General features: G+C 42.1%; 1 protein-coding gene across 2 annotated transcripts; it reads right to left on the reverse strand.

The window, feature by feature from the left end:
• Positions 1–5,921: 5,921 nt before the first annotated feature.
• Positions 5,922–11,550, reverse strand: LOC139583541 (homeobox protein AKR-like). 2 transcript variants are annotated; one of them, XM_071414726.1, is made up of 3 exons: positions 11,171–11,550; positions 9,243–9,475; positions 5,922–7,716 (listed from the first exon to the last, which is right to left on the reverse strand). In XM_071414726.1, exons 1-3 carry the CDS (start codon positions 11,184–11,186, stop codon positions 7,021–7,023), a joined length of 945 nt encoding a protein of 314 aa, XP_071270827.1. In that variant the 5' UTR covers positions 11,187–11,550; the 3' UTR covers positions 5,922–7,020. The 2 variants fall into 2 exon arrangements, with proteins under 2 accessions (XP_071270827.1, XP_071270828.1); XM_071414727.1 differs by having other exon boundaries at positions 11,419–11,490.
• Between the last annotated feature and the right edge of the window lie 1,687 nt (positions 11,551–13,237).

Genomic DNA, 13,237 nt, shown 5'->3' on the forward strand with positions numbered 1-13,237 from the left:
TCCTTGCCCCTGTAACTATTCCCCAGGTTGTTACTGTAACTGAGAATGTGTTCTCAGTCAACTTACCTGGTAAAATACCATGTCTTGTTTTGACTGATGTCATGTCTATGCTAATATCGCAAAAATTCAGTAGCTAACAAACCAACAACTGCAACGATGTATTTGAGAGACAAGTGCTCATAGTGTATGTGTTTTCAATAAACATTTGGAGACTAAATATAGTTTACATACTGTCAACAGTTTAAGCCAACCCTGTCTGTTTTACCCAATAGTTGCGCACACGTCCGTTGTTGCTAAACAACCAATACCACCTATACTATAACAGGCTGGTGCAGCATAGAACAAAGGTATGCATGCAATGGTGATCGGTTCGCTACTTTGACGAAGGCCATCTTGGAAGGGTCATTTGAATCCACGCCTTTAGGATTGTACTGGCAACACATGCATGTATCCTCGAAAGAACACAAATACCCAGGATCCACATGGTCTTAATCTGGGTCATATTGACTAGCCACCAAACAAAAGAGAATGGACTACCTGCATTTATCCAATAAGAAACCTTGGTAAAGCTTTACTTGACACCCAGCGTCATAACCATGTGAAAATATGGTCATAACACTGCCATGACACATATTTAGACATGTTGTGACATATATTGAGTTATTTTATGGCTGGTTATGACACCTACATAAGATTGTCAAAAAGGCAAAACATTCCATTTACACCAGGCCTGGGCAAAGGCCGGCCCGGGGGCCGTATGCTCAGATCACATAAAGAATTTGCGATAGTAAAGTTTTGAAAAACGTATTTGTTATTCAAATTATAAGCCCAATGAATACTCGCCATTGTGTAATGATTTAACTTCCGCCGCTTGTGGGACGTTTATTTTGAAGGCACGTATAAATAACAACTGCACGAGGACAGACAGTGACTGACAGGCTGAACACGTCACAGTTACAAATCGTAGCTAGCTAGAAATTGCGCTAAAATGAGTTATTCAAAGATTTCAAAGAAAAGGAAAGTAGACAATGAATGTAGGGTGTTCCAGTAAGAGTGGACATCGACATATTTCTTTATTGAGGTTTCAGGGAAAGCTGTGTGCTTAGTGTGCAAAGTGAGCATCGCTGTCTTGAAAGACCTCAACTTGTCCCGACACTTCCAGACGAAGCATGCAAAGAAATATAGGAATATGTCTTCTGAGCAGAGGGCAAGTGCATCGAAAGAGTTGCTTTCTCAGTTGCAAAAGCAGCAAGGACTTTACACAAAACTGCATTCAGCAAACGACGGAATTGCGAGAGCTAGCTCTGTACTGCCCCACAAAATTGCTAAACATAGCAAGCCATTCGTTGAGTGCGAATTCATTAAATAATGTTTAATTGACTCTGCAGCAATACTTTGGCTCGACAAGAAAGAGCTGTTTGAAAATGTTTCCTTGTCAAGACGAACAGTGACATGGCGTGTTGAGGGCATCGCAGAGAATATGGAACGACAGTTGAAAGACAAGGTAAAGGATTTCACCTATTTCTCCTTGGTCCTGGATGAGAGCAGTGAGTCACGTGACACGGCGCAGTCGTTGATATTCTTACGAGGCATAACCCCAGACTTTGAAAGTACAGAGGAGCTCGCTTCAGTGCAGTCAATGAAGAGCACAACCACAGGGAAAGATTTATACGAGGAAGTTCACATAAGTGTGTGGCAAAGCTGGGACTGAGTTTTGAAAAGTTATCCAGTGTGACCACTGACGGGTGCCCAAACTTGACAGGAAAAAACGTTGGCCTTTTGAAAAGGATACAAGATCAAGTAGCTGAGCTGAACCCAGATCAGACAATTATTCTCCTGCATTGCGTTATTCATCTGGAGGTGCTCTGTAAATGTGTTCTGAAAACGAGCCACGTTGTGGATACAGTCACTAAAGTGGAAAACTTCATAAGAGCAAAATCTTTAAACCACCGACAGTTTGTCTCGCTGTTGGAAGAGACAGAGTCGGGTCATGCAGATCTCCCCTCCCACACAAACGTGAGATGGCTGAGTTTGGGGAAGGTGCTTAAAAGGGTGTGAAAATGACATGCTGTTGGTTTCTTCTCCTTTCACCTGCAATGTGGATAACGCTCCCACTGACCTGCAACTTGAGCTTATCAATCTTCAGTCTGATGCAGTGATTGGAGAACTATTCAAAACAATGTCACTGACGAGGTTCTATGCATCTCTCGATGAACTAAACTTTCCAAAGATGTTGAGTCATTCTCAGAAGATGTTTGTACTGTTTGGGTCAACCTATGTATTTGAGCAGACATTTTCAGTGATGAAATATAACAAGTCAAGGCACAGATCATCTCTTACTGACTCTCACCTCTCAGCGACGTCAGAAACTATACCTGACTTCACTGCTCTAGTCAATGCCCATCAGAGACTTCACTCCTCACACTGATTGACTAGTTTAAATGTAATGTTGAGCTCTCCCTTTCTTGTGTTTTTGTAAATACCCGTTAACAAGAGTTCTGTGGGTGGTGCTGAATGCACAGTGTACTTTTCCCTCCGTGTCGTTCATTGCATGTTTAATAATGAAAATACCTACCAAAAGGAGAACATGGATGTGGTTTATTTCTGTGCATGTTCAAAAAGTAAAATAAGTAGCATATCTGGACATGATTTACAGTAGATATATCTATCAACATAGTCATGCACATGAATGCACATGATGTATAATCCTGTAATATGATTCTGGCCCGCGATGGCAAAAATATATTCTAATGTGGCCTTCCATGGAAAATAATTGCCCAGGGCGGCATTACACCATAGCCTATGTGTCAACAGTATGTTTATGTTATATATACTGTATATATATACTGTATATATGTGTTTTATTGAGCATGTTAAATTATCATTGTAATTGTGCACACGTTGATGTCAGACATGCACCTACCCCAATGCTCTGTTGCTGATGACTGGGATGAATGCAGGACCAGATTTCAGGAGCAGGACAAGACACCCTCTTTTTAACTGATGACTGACATAAGGGCATGTACATGATAGGCCTATCTGGCTTATACGAGTGTGATGGTCATAATGCTTCTTGACAGTGTCATCAAATGTATTTTCTTAAGTAAAGTGACACCGGATGGTCATAATACTTCATGACAGGGTCATAAAGTGTATTTTCTTGTTTTGGGTACTTTTCACCCCTTTTTCTCCCCAATTTCGTGATATCCAATTGGTAGTTACGGTCTTGTCCCATCGCTGCAACACCCATACGGACACGGGAGAGGCGAAGGTCGACAGCCATGCGTCCTCCAAAACACGATCCCGCCAAGCCGCAGTGCTTCTTGACACGATGCTCGCTTAAACCTGTAAGCCAGCCGCACCAAGTCGGAGGAAACACCGTACAGCTGCCGACAGAAGTCAGCGTGCATGAGCCCGGCCACCACAAGGAGTCGCTAGAGTGCGATGGGACAAGGACATCCAGCCGGCCAAACCCTCCCCTAACCTGGACGACGCTGGGCCAATTGTGCACCGTCTCATGGGTCTCCCGGTCGCGGCCGGCTGCGACAGAGCCCGGGATGAAACCCGGATCTGTAGTGATGCCTCTAGAACGCTGCGCCACTCGGGAGGCATAAAATGTATTTTCTACAAGTTATTTAAAATAAGATGAAGAAAACATGACTGTAAAGAATTCATTACAACAAAGGATTTAAGAATACAAACTTTCAAAGGAAAGGAAACTTGAATAAATGTGGGGTTGACTTGACACTTATGTAGGTGTCATAACCAGCCAATAAGATAACGCAATATATGTCACAACTGGTGAAAATATATCCGTTGTGACAGTGTTATGTCCATATGACATGTTTATGACTGGGTGTCAAGTATAACTAAAACTTTTGTATGAATTTTCTGTGAATGTATTGAGACGCATCCACACATACAGTTGAAGTCGGAAGTTCACATTCACCTTAGCCAAATAAATTTAAACTCAGTTTTTAACAATTCCTGACATTTAATCCTAGTAAAAATTCGCTGTTTTAGGTCAGTTAGGATCACCACTTTATTTTAAGAATGTGTAATGGCAGAATAATAGTAGAGAGAATTATTTATTTCAGCTTTTATTTATTTCATCACATTCCCAGTGGGTCAGAAGTTTACATGCACTCAATTAGTATTTGGTAGCATTGCCTTTAAATTGTTTAACTTGGGTCAAACGTTTCGGGTAGCCTTCCACAAGCTTCCCACAATAAGTTGGGTGAATTTTGGCCAATTCCTCCTGACAGAGCTGGTGTAACTGAGTCAGGTTTGTAGGCCTCCTTGCTCGCACACGCTTTTTCAGTTCTGCCCACACATTTTCTATAGGATTGAGGTCAGGGCTTTGTGATGGCCACTCCAATACCTTGACTTTGTTGTCCTTAAGCCATTTTGCTACGACTTTGGAAGTATGCTTGGGGTCATTGTCCATTTGGAAGACCCATTTGCGACTAAGCTTTAACTTCCTGACTGATGTCTTGAGATGTTGCTTCAATATATCCACATCATTTTCCTGCCTCATGAGGCCATCTATTTTGTTAAGTGCACCAGTCCCTCCTGCAGCAAAGCACCCCCACAACATGATGCTGCCACCCCTGTGCTTCACGATCGGAATGGTATTCTTTGGCTTGCAAGCCTCCCCCTTTTACCTCCAAACATAACAATGGTCATTATGGCCAAACAGTTACATTTTTGCTTCATCAGACCAGAGGACATTTCTTCAAATAGTACAATCTTTGTCCCCATGTGCAGTTGCAAACTGTAGTCTGGCTTTTTTATGGTGGTTTTGGAGCAGTGGCTTCTTCATTGCTGAGCGGCCTTTCAGGTTATGTCGATATAGGACTCGTTTTACTGTGGATATAGATACTTTTGTAGCTGTTTCCTCCAGGATCTCCACAAGGTCCTTTGCTGTTGTTCTGGTATTGATTTGTACTTTTTTCACCAAAGTACATTCATCTCTAGGAGACAGAATGTGTCTCCTTCCTGAGCGGTATGACGGCTGCGTGGTCCCATGGTGTTTATACTTGCGTACTATTGTTTGTACAGATTAACATGGTACCTTCAGGCGTTTGGAAATTGCTCCCAAGGATGAACCAGACTTGAGGTCTACACTTGAGGTCTTGGCTGATTTATTTGGATTTTCCCTTGATGTCAAGCAAAGAGGCACTGAGTTTTAAGGTAGGCCTTGAAATACATCCACAGGTTCACCTCCAATTGACTTAGACTAATTTATCAGAAACTTCTAAAGCCATGACATCATTTTCTGGAATTTTCCAAGCTGTTTAAAGGCACAGTCAACTCAGTGTATGTAAACTTCTGACCCACTGGAATTGTGATACAGTGAATTATAAGTGAAACAATCTGTCTGTAAACAATTGTTGGAAAAATGACTTGTGTCATGCACAAAGTAGATGTCCTAACCGACTTGCCAAAACTATAGTTTGTTAACAAGAAATCTGTGGAGTGGTTGAAAAACAAGTTTTAATGACTCCAAACTAAGTGTATGTAAACTTCCCGACTTCAACTGTAAAACCCTGCATGGCAGGAAACCTGTTGACATCTGCTGTTATCCCGCACTAATTTATACAGGATTATGCTAATGACTTGGAGCTCTGGTGAACCTATCACACACACACACACACGTAGGAATGTCTCAGGATAGAATGACTCATGAGACCGAGACAGACAGCATGTAGAAACACAGGCACATACACACACATCAAAGTGCTATTTCCGTCCTCCCTCTGCCTTTTTTCCCCCATGTAGCGCTAATGTATGATTGATGGAACTCATACTACATTCTGGGCTACTGCTGTTACGTGATTCTAGTGGGCAATCGCCTGAAAAGATTCTTGATTCTTAGATGGAACACTCGATCACATTGACTACAACAGTGAAACGGCAAGCGTAGTAGAAAACAACTATTTATTTAAATCCCATATGTGACCCCTATTTGCCACAAACATTGCACAGTATGAAAGGAAATCACATCGTTGGGCGTCATGTCACAATCGCTATACACAAACATGGTCCTTTTTTGTACATAAAATGCTTTTTGGTGATTTAGAAAATTTTATATTTTTTTCCGCTGCTGGTGACTTTACAAATGCAAAACACATCTTATTTAGTGTTGTTCTTCCAGTTAACTGGCCAATTGCTACACAGGTTTGTGTCCCAAATTGGCACCCCATTCCCTATATAGTACACTACTTTTGTGCACTATATAGGGAATAGAGTGCCAATTTGGCTGCAGCCACTATATGAGGAGGGGAAGAAGGCTCAGACTAAGAACGTGCTACATTGTTCATCTGAATGATCCCTTCGTATAGGAAAACGCTTAATCAAAACCAAGACGAGAGGTTTACTTTCTTATAAAATATCAAAGGTATAAAAAAAAAGGAAAAAAAAGAAAAGAAAACTATACTCTTATTATGAAAACACAGAACCCTTTCTACAGTAGTGATAAAGTTCATCATAGATACCAAGAGCAAACAAAGTATGTTTTAAGACACTGAGATGAGATGGGGACCCTAACTCGGCCCTATTGTGCGAAAGGCCGAGTGGAAACCATCGCAAACTGATCTCTGAAATGTAAAACGTGAAACACATCTGGAAACTACATACCCCATAATGGAGGAGAGGAGAACCACCCTCCCTCACCTGCAGAACGCTTGTATTCCCTCATGCCTTGCTCTAGTAAAATACATAGGAAATGTTTTAAGACAGGCAGCACTTTTTTTGTCCGTAAAACTTTTTGGTCCTGTGTGCAAAAAAGATACACATAGATACATACATACACGCATATGACAAAATAAAAAAAGAACTAACAGCCCAGGCACCTTGATATAGTTTTGTACACCAATGTATACCAAAAATATAAGTTATCAGGCTTGTTGAGTTGTGTTTGTTATTTGTTGCGCAGTCACTGAACTCATGTGAGGAGTTCATTTCGAGACAACAACAACCAGGTTGTCATCTCTCTTTCCCTCCCCTTTATCGCTCTCTTTAAGACACCAGTTGTTTAGCCTGGAGCTCCATCTCTGCCGCCCGCTTGAGGGCCACATCCACTAGGAGCTGGAAGCCACTGAAGTCCTGTGTGAGGTCTGGGGGGGTGGGGGGAGGGGTGTTGAAGAGCCCACTCTGGGGGCTTAGGTTACACTCCATGGTGGTGTGGGTGGTGGTCACTGCCGGGGCGCCCAGGCCCAACCCTTCCTCCCGACATCTGAAGAGCCCCAGAGCCTCTGTGGTGGAATGCAGCAGCTCTGTGGCCCTACTACCATCTGTGTTAATGCTGGAGAGGAAGCAGGAGAGGTAGGAGGGGGGGCTAGAGCCCTGTTTCTGCATGGCCATGGTGGTAACAGTGGTGTGACAGATGACAGAGGGCCGGGGAGCCACGGTGGTGTCAGACCCCGGGGAGGAGGAGGGGGACATCTTAGGGGACGATACGGCCTTCAGCAGGATGCTGGGGCTGGGGAGACCTGCCTCGAAGCTGGAGGGGTGCAGCGCCCGCTGGTCGTAGCTGTCCTCGGGGCCCGTGGCGGCTGTGGCGTGCTTTGGTGACTGAGAGCTGGAATCAGAGAAGCCCCCGTCGCCTCCCTTGCTGCCTTTCCGGGAGAAGGTGAACTGGTTGGGGTCTTTACCGTCTTTCCGCAGCATCTCCGGGAGGAGCCGCCGACGTGCGTTGATGAACCAGTTGCAAACCTGAAGGAGAGCAAATTACAACATTTATTTAAGTATATAGTATAGTTTCAAGTTTTAAAAAAGTAGTCAAGGAGGAAAAAAGGAGAGCACAAAATTATACTTTAATATCTCACATGATGACACAAAAACAGGTTACATACCGTTTACATATTTGCATGACATTGCGAGATGGCTGTTTGTCTGTTGTATGCAAAACATGCATCTTATCTGAAACATCTACGAGCATATGTGATTTGCACAACTTGCTCTTGATCGTATATATTCTGGCATACCTATAGACAATGTTTAAAAGCTCTTGTTATGACAACCTAATTGCACATCAACTAATGTTATTTTTTTAACTTAAGTTAATGTCTTATAATGCATAATATGACAAACAAGTAAGAAAATATAAGGTTCTACTTCTGTGCTCATCAAGAAACTCAAACTAGGCCTTTGAAAAGGCATCATGGCATGTAACACAAGTATGCTGTAAGGTCTTGTTGCCCTCCCCAATTCTATTGCCCTCTCCTCCCCCCACCCCCTCTTCTCCCTCTCTGTCCCAGCCAATTATCAGCCATGGATGGCTCAAAGCCTAGAGCTCTTAGTATGTAAAGGACTCTGTATTGTTCCCAGACAGCTGGGCTGGAAGAGGGCTGGAGGGAGGGAAATTCCTGTGTGATCGTTACAGCCAAGCCCACGCCAACCACCCAGCAGAGTGAGTGAGCCGAGTCAGAGTTCTCGGTTCCTCCTAGTCACCGTGTGTGTCCCAAATGGCACCCTATTATTACCTACAAAGTGCATTACTTTTGACCAGAACCCTAAGGGAAAAACCATGTGTGCCCTTGTCAAAAGTAGTGCACTACATAGGGAGCCATTTGGGACACAGACCAATGTTGTTTCACTTCAGATGTGTCTCGTCTGACAGAACGTTGCAATATCAAGCTTCCTTGAAAGGACCCGCTGCTAGCTATTCATTGTCCACGTGTCAATCATGCTCTCTTTGTTTACGTATGTGTCATAAAACCGCGATAGGACTTTACAACACAAGGTCCTTGTACATTGCGTTTCCGGCCAATCATTTTTTTTGCATGCCACAGACCTTCTAGTCATCTGGTGGTAAACCTCTGAACACTGAGGCCTGTCACTCTAGCTTCTCTGTTTGATTCGATCCTTCCTACCTCATTTCCTTGAGATCTATAAGTGATAAATAAGTGAAAGCAAGCAATTCAACTCTGATCAATTCAAGGAAGGTAAGAAGGAAGGATGCATTGCTGAAGTATTTGAACAGGGCCCCTTATGTAATCGATGAGGATCATTAGAGAGTTCAGAGTAGCCAGCAGGTAGCCTAGTGTTTAGAGCGTTTGCCTAGTAACTGAAAGGTTGCTGGATTGAATCTCCGAGCTGAATCTCCGAGGTAAAAATCTGTCATTCTGCCCCTGAACAAGGCAGTTAACCCACTGTTCCCCGGTAGGCCGTCATTGTAAATAACAATTTGTTCATAACTGACTTGCCTAGTTAAATTTAAAAAAAACTTGTTAGCATACCTGTAGTGTGGAGAGCTCCGTCTGCTTGGAGAGCAGGGCTTTCTCCTGTTCAGAGGGGTAGGCATTGTAGCGATGCTCATATAGCCAGTCCCTGAGGATCTGCACTGACTCCTTGGGTAGGTTCCCGCGCCTCTTCCTCTTCCCACTGCTACCTCCCGTACTGGATGACAGGTCCAGGGGGGCGTCCATGCTGTCCTCCTCGTCCGTCTCACTGGTCGACAACGTCATCATGCCTGTGTGTGGAAAAGAGAAGAATGGATGTGTGAAAAAATGTCAGTCAGAATTCCCCCAGAATTCCCCCCAAACACGCCCTTGTCTGTCTGTCTGTCTGCCACCCACCTTCCAACAGCCCAGTGCCAAACGCTAGCTGTCTAGCGGAGGCAGCTGATGTGTCAGAAGCAAGCTGTCAAGTTCAGCCATGTGATTCATGGAACAGACAGGGAGGAAGAGGGCGGAGGGAGAGGGTGAAGAGGAGGGACATCACAAAGGAAGGCTACGCCAATGCTGTGTCAGTTATAAAACCTGCCTCGACAAATACTGCAGGCCTACAGGACTGAGCAAACACCTCTTCATGTTGACACTGACACAGTGCAGGAAGCTACAGCAGGACCCTAGACAGCTGAAATAGTTATTCCAGGGGGAGAATTCCCAAGGCTGTACGAACATCTGTAGTCCATTTGTTTCTTTCTTTCTTTTTCTAAATAGCCTAATCAAACAGTTATTACAAAATAGTTTATTTACCACAAGCCTTTACAAAAACCTGAATGTCAGGACAATAGATCTATTATCTGGAAGTAACACATTCAAAAATCTAACTTTTATTGCAACTTTATAATTTAGACTGTCTTATTTAAGTTTTAAATTGTAAAAACTAAAATATGGCATCATCTGTAGGCCATCATTCCATGTCAACATAATACTGTACTGGATATCACTAGATCTGTCCTTGGCATAGAGGTGGGAAATGGATTTTTTTTTTTTTACATTGAAGTTGGAATGAGGTAATTATGTAGGATTGTATGAGGAAGGGGGGAGGGGGACTTGTTGCAAATAAACGTCTCAAGACTAAACAAAATAATCTTGTTCGTCGAACCATTATTTTACTACAATTTTAACGTTTTTGAAAGAGTTACTCATTTCTGACTTTAAGTATATTACTCATTCGGGGGAATTTAGCGTTTTGTAAGCTCTACTCTAAGGAATTTCAAAGTTTAAACAATGTGTAGAAGTTCGTGTAGTCTAACACGAGGTCGACGAATGCGAGAGCAGCGTCGCAGAATGAAAGCCAACAGCAACTTCACAAAGGAGGTCAGGATTTGAACGCTGTGCCAGTAGAAAATCAGGGCTCTAGAAGTCTGCTGCAAATTTCTCACAATCTAATTTCATTCAACAATGAGGCACATAATACAACGTATACCGAGATAATGAAACCATGTTGCAGCTAAACTAGCAGAGGGAACTTACTCTGCATCGTTGGGGCAACAAATGTGATACATTTTAATTAACTAAATGCGTGGTGACGTAAGGGTTTAGAGATGCCCTCTAATTTAGCCAATCCATCTAGATGTACCCGAAAGGAATTAGCTAGTAATTGGAAACTTGTTCATTATGAACTAAGTTTTCAGAGTAAGTTAAGTATCTAACACTATTGTATAACAAAATGGTTATGATATTTACTCGATGCCTTTAACTAGTCAACCTTGAAAGATAACAATTCCTTGCATTTGAAACGGTTTAAATCAAAAGGCATATACGAAAAACAATTTTGACAGCCCGCCTGCACACGGGGGGGACCCTGTTTTGACTGGAGCAAACAATAGGCGGCGTTGCTTGCATTGAAAAATGCATTATGCGCGATCTCCCTCAATATATTTTCTGATACACGCGTGTTATCGAAATCAGCAGGCCGATGAAAAAAGGCGACCTACCCTTTTTTGTCTTCATATCCGTTAGAAATCCCCTTTTCACGTTGGTCACGAGAGGAGCGCAGTATTTTTTTTCTTCTTCTCGAATTGTATTCGTTTATTGGCGGATCCTTTTTCTCAGGATATTCCACACCTATACTCCAAATGGTTAAACGGCTTCGTTCATTGATTTATTTTAGGTCATAGAACCGTTCCTCGGTTTCTTAATTTGTTTGAGACGCAATGGGCTACTTATGCCAGGGGTAGGCTACCTGAAGTCCGCTGCTCGACTTGGCGAAGCCTTTCTCATTCAATGTGTGTTTGATCATGAAACTGGGTGACAGCTATCTTTGACAGCTGCGTGACTCAACGCACAAAGATCCTCCCACTTTAGAGGGAAGAGCAAAAAATCTCTGACATCAGCATGGTTTTTGCAATGGCATATTCACAATTTGACCAAACAACCGCTAGAATATATTCTACTTTTATGTTACAAATGAAGGGCTATAATTGAAATGCGTAGCTGTAGGTATGGAAGCTACGGACATTGCAGATCTTGCAGCAGTTGTCGTGCACAATGTTGAAAACAAACAACCGCAGCATGGCTGGGCTGCTTCTCATCAGTGTTTCGGACGCGGATTCTCTAATTGACTAGCCTATTCATGTATCATTTCTATGCTCATGTTTATATCAATAGCAGAGCCCTATTAGCATATTCATTATTTCTTTAGCTAATGCATTATGCAACAAATGTGATGGTTGTCAATTTGTCAACGGGGATAGGCTAATAGCCAATGTCAGCGGTAAGGACTGTCAGCGATTTTATGCTTGCATTGATCAATTCAAATAGCATTTGAGAGTGGTTGCATAAATCTACTTCTGCATTGACATGAACACAATCTCGCCGAACAACCGCTAGAATATATTCTACTTTTGTGTTACAAATGAAGGGCTATAATTGAAATGCGTAGCTGTAGGTATGGAAGCTAAGGACATTGCAGATCTTGCAGCAGTTTTAGTGCACAATGTTGAAAACAACATCCGCAGCATGGCTGGGCTGCTTCTCATCAGTATTTCATACACGGCTTCTCTAATTGGCTAGTCTATTCCTGTATCAATTTCTGTGCCCATTTTTTCATAAATAGCCGAGCCTCATTAGCATATTCCTTATTTCATTAGCTAATGCATTACGCAACAAATGTGATGGTTGTCAATTTGTCAGGGATAGGCTAATATCCAATGTCAGCCGTAAGGATTGATCTAATCAGTACCATTTGAGCGATTGCCTAAATATATCGATACATGTTATGCTGCATTTCCAAACTGGGTTCCAAACTGGTTGAATCAACGTTGTTTCAACGTCATTTGTCAACATATTTTGTGTGACATGGAATTTATGTGGAAAATAGTTTGGATTTTTAAAAAGGCACCAACTTCAACTGTTGTTTTGAGGGTGAAAGTTCAACCACAGGATTATGTCATCATGGTAACCAATTTTCAACATAGACAAACCATAGACAAACCAAGAAATATGTTGAATGTGTACCTTTTAAACAACATCAGCTTTTCAACATTATATCCACGATCAGAAAAAAAACTAGGCTGGGCATCACCTCCTACTGGAGAGTTGATCTATCTACAGCTATCTCTTTGGTCTCCTATCCAGGGTTTTAACCAAGCTGTGATATTTGTCACTGATGACTGAGATCTCCACATAATAACTAAATAAATTCACTGTTGCCTTTGAAGTCATTCCAAAAGGTCGGTTTAAGAAAGCAAATGAAATGTAGCCATTCTTTATAAGTCATACAGCATGTTATTAATTATACTATTTAGGCCTATATAGCATTTGCAAAGTCATCAACAGCTATTGTTTCAATTCAACCCAGGGTTCAATTAAAACTAGACAGTACATATAGGCCTAAGGTTTCAAGCTTTGGTTGATTTCAAATTTAATCTACAACTTAATCATTAATATGTTGGGTTCACGTCTCCATCTCAACCAAAAATCATAGTTAAAGAATTGGACTAAATCAAATCGAACTTTATTTAAAAGTTAGATTTGATTTAGTCCTATTCTTTACCTATGAT

This window comes from Salvelinus alpinus, chromosome 8 (genome assembly GCF_045679555.1).
Source record: "Salvelinus alpinus chromosome 8, SLU_Salpinus.1, whole genome shotgun sequence".
Taxonomy (NCBI): Eukaryota; Metazoa; Chordata; class Actinopteri; order Salmoniformes; family Salmonidae; genus Salvelinus; species Salvelinus alpinus.

Coding starts and splice junctions, on each gene's coding strand:
- LOC139583541 (XM_071414726.1), bottom strand. Junction 7,717..9,242: donor CGGAGCTCTCCACACTACAG/GTATGCTAACAA, acceptor GCTCTCCTTCAG/GTTTGCAACTGGTTCATCAA.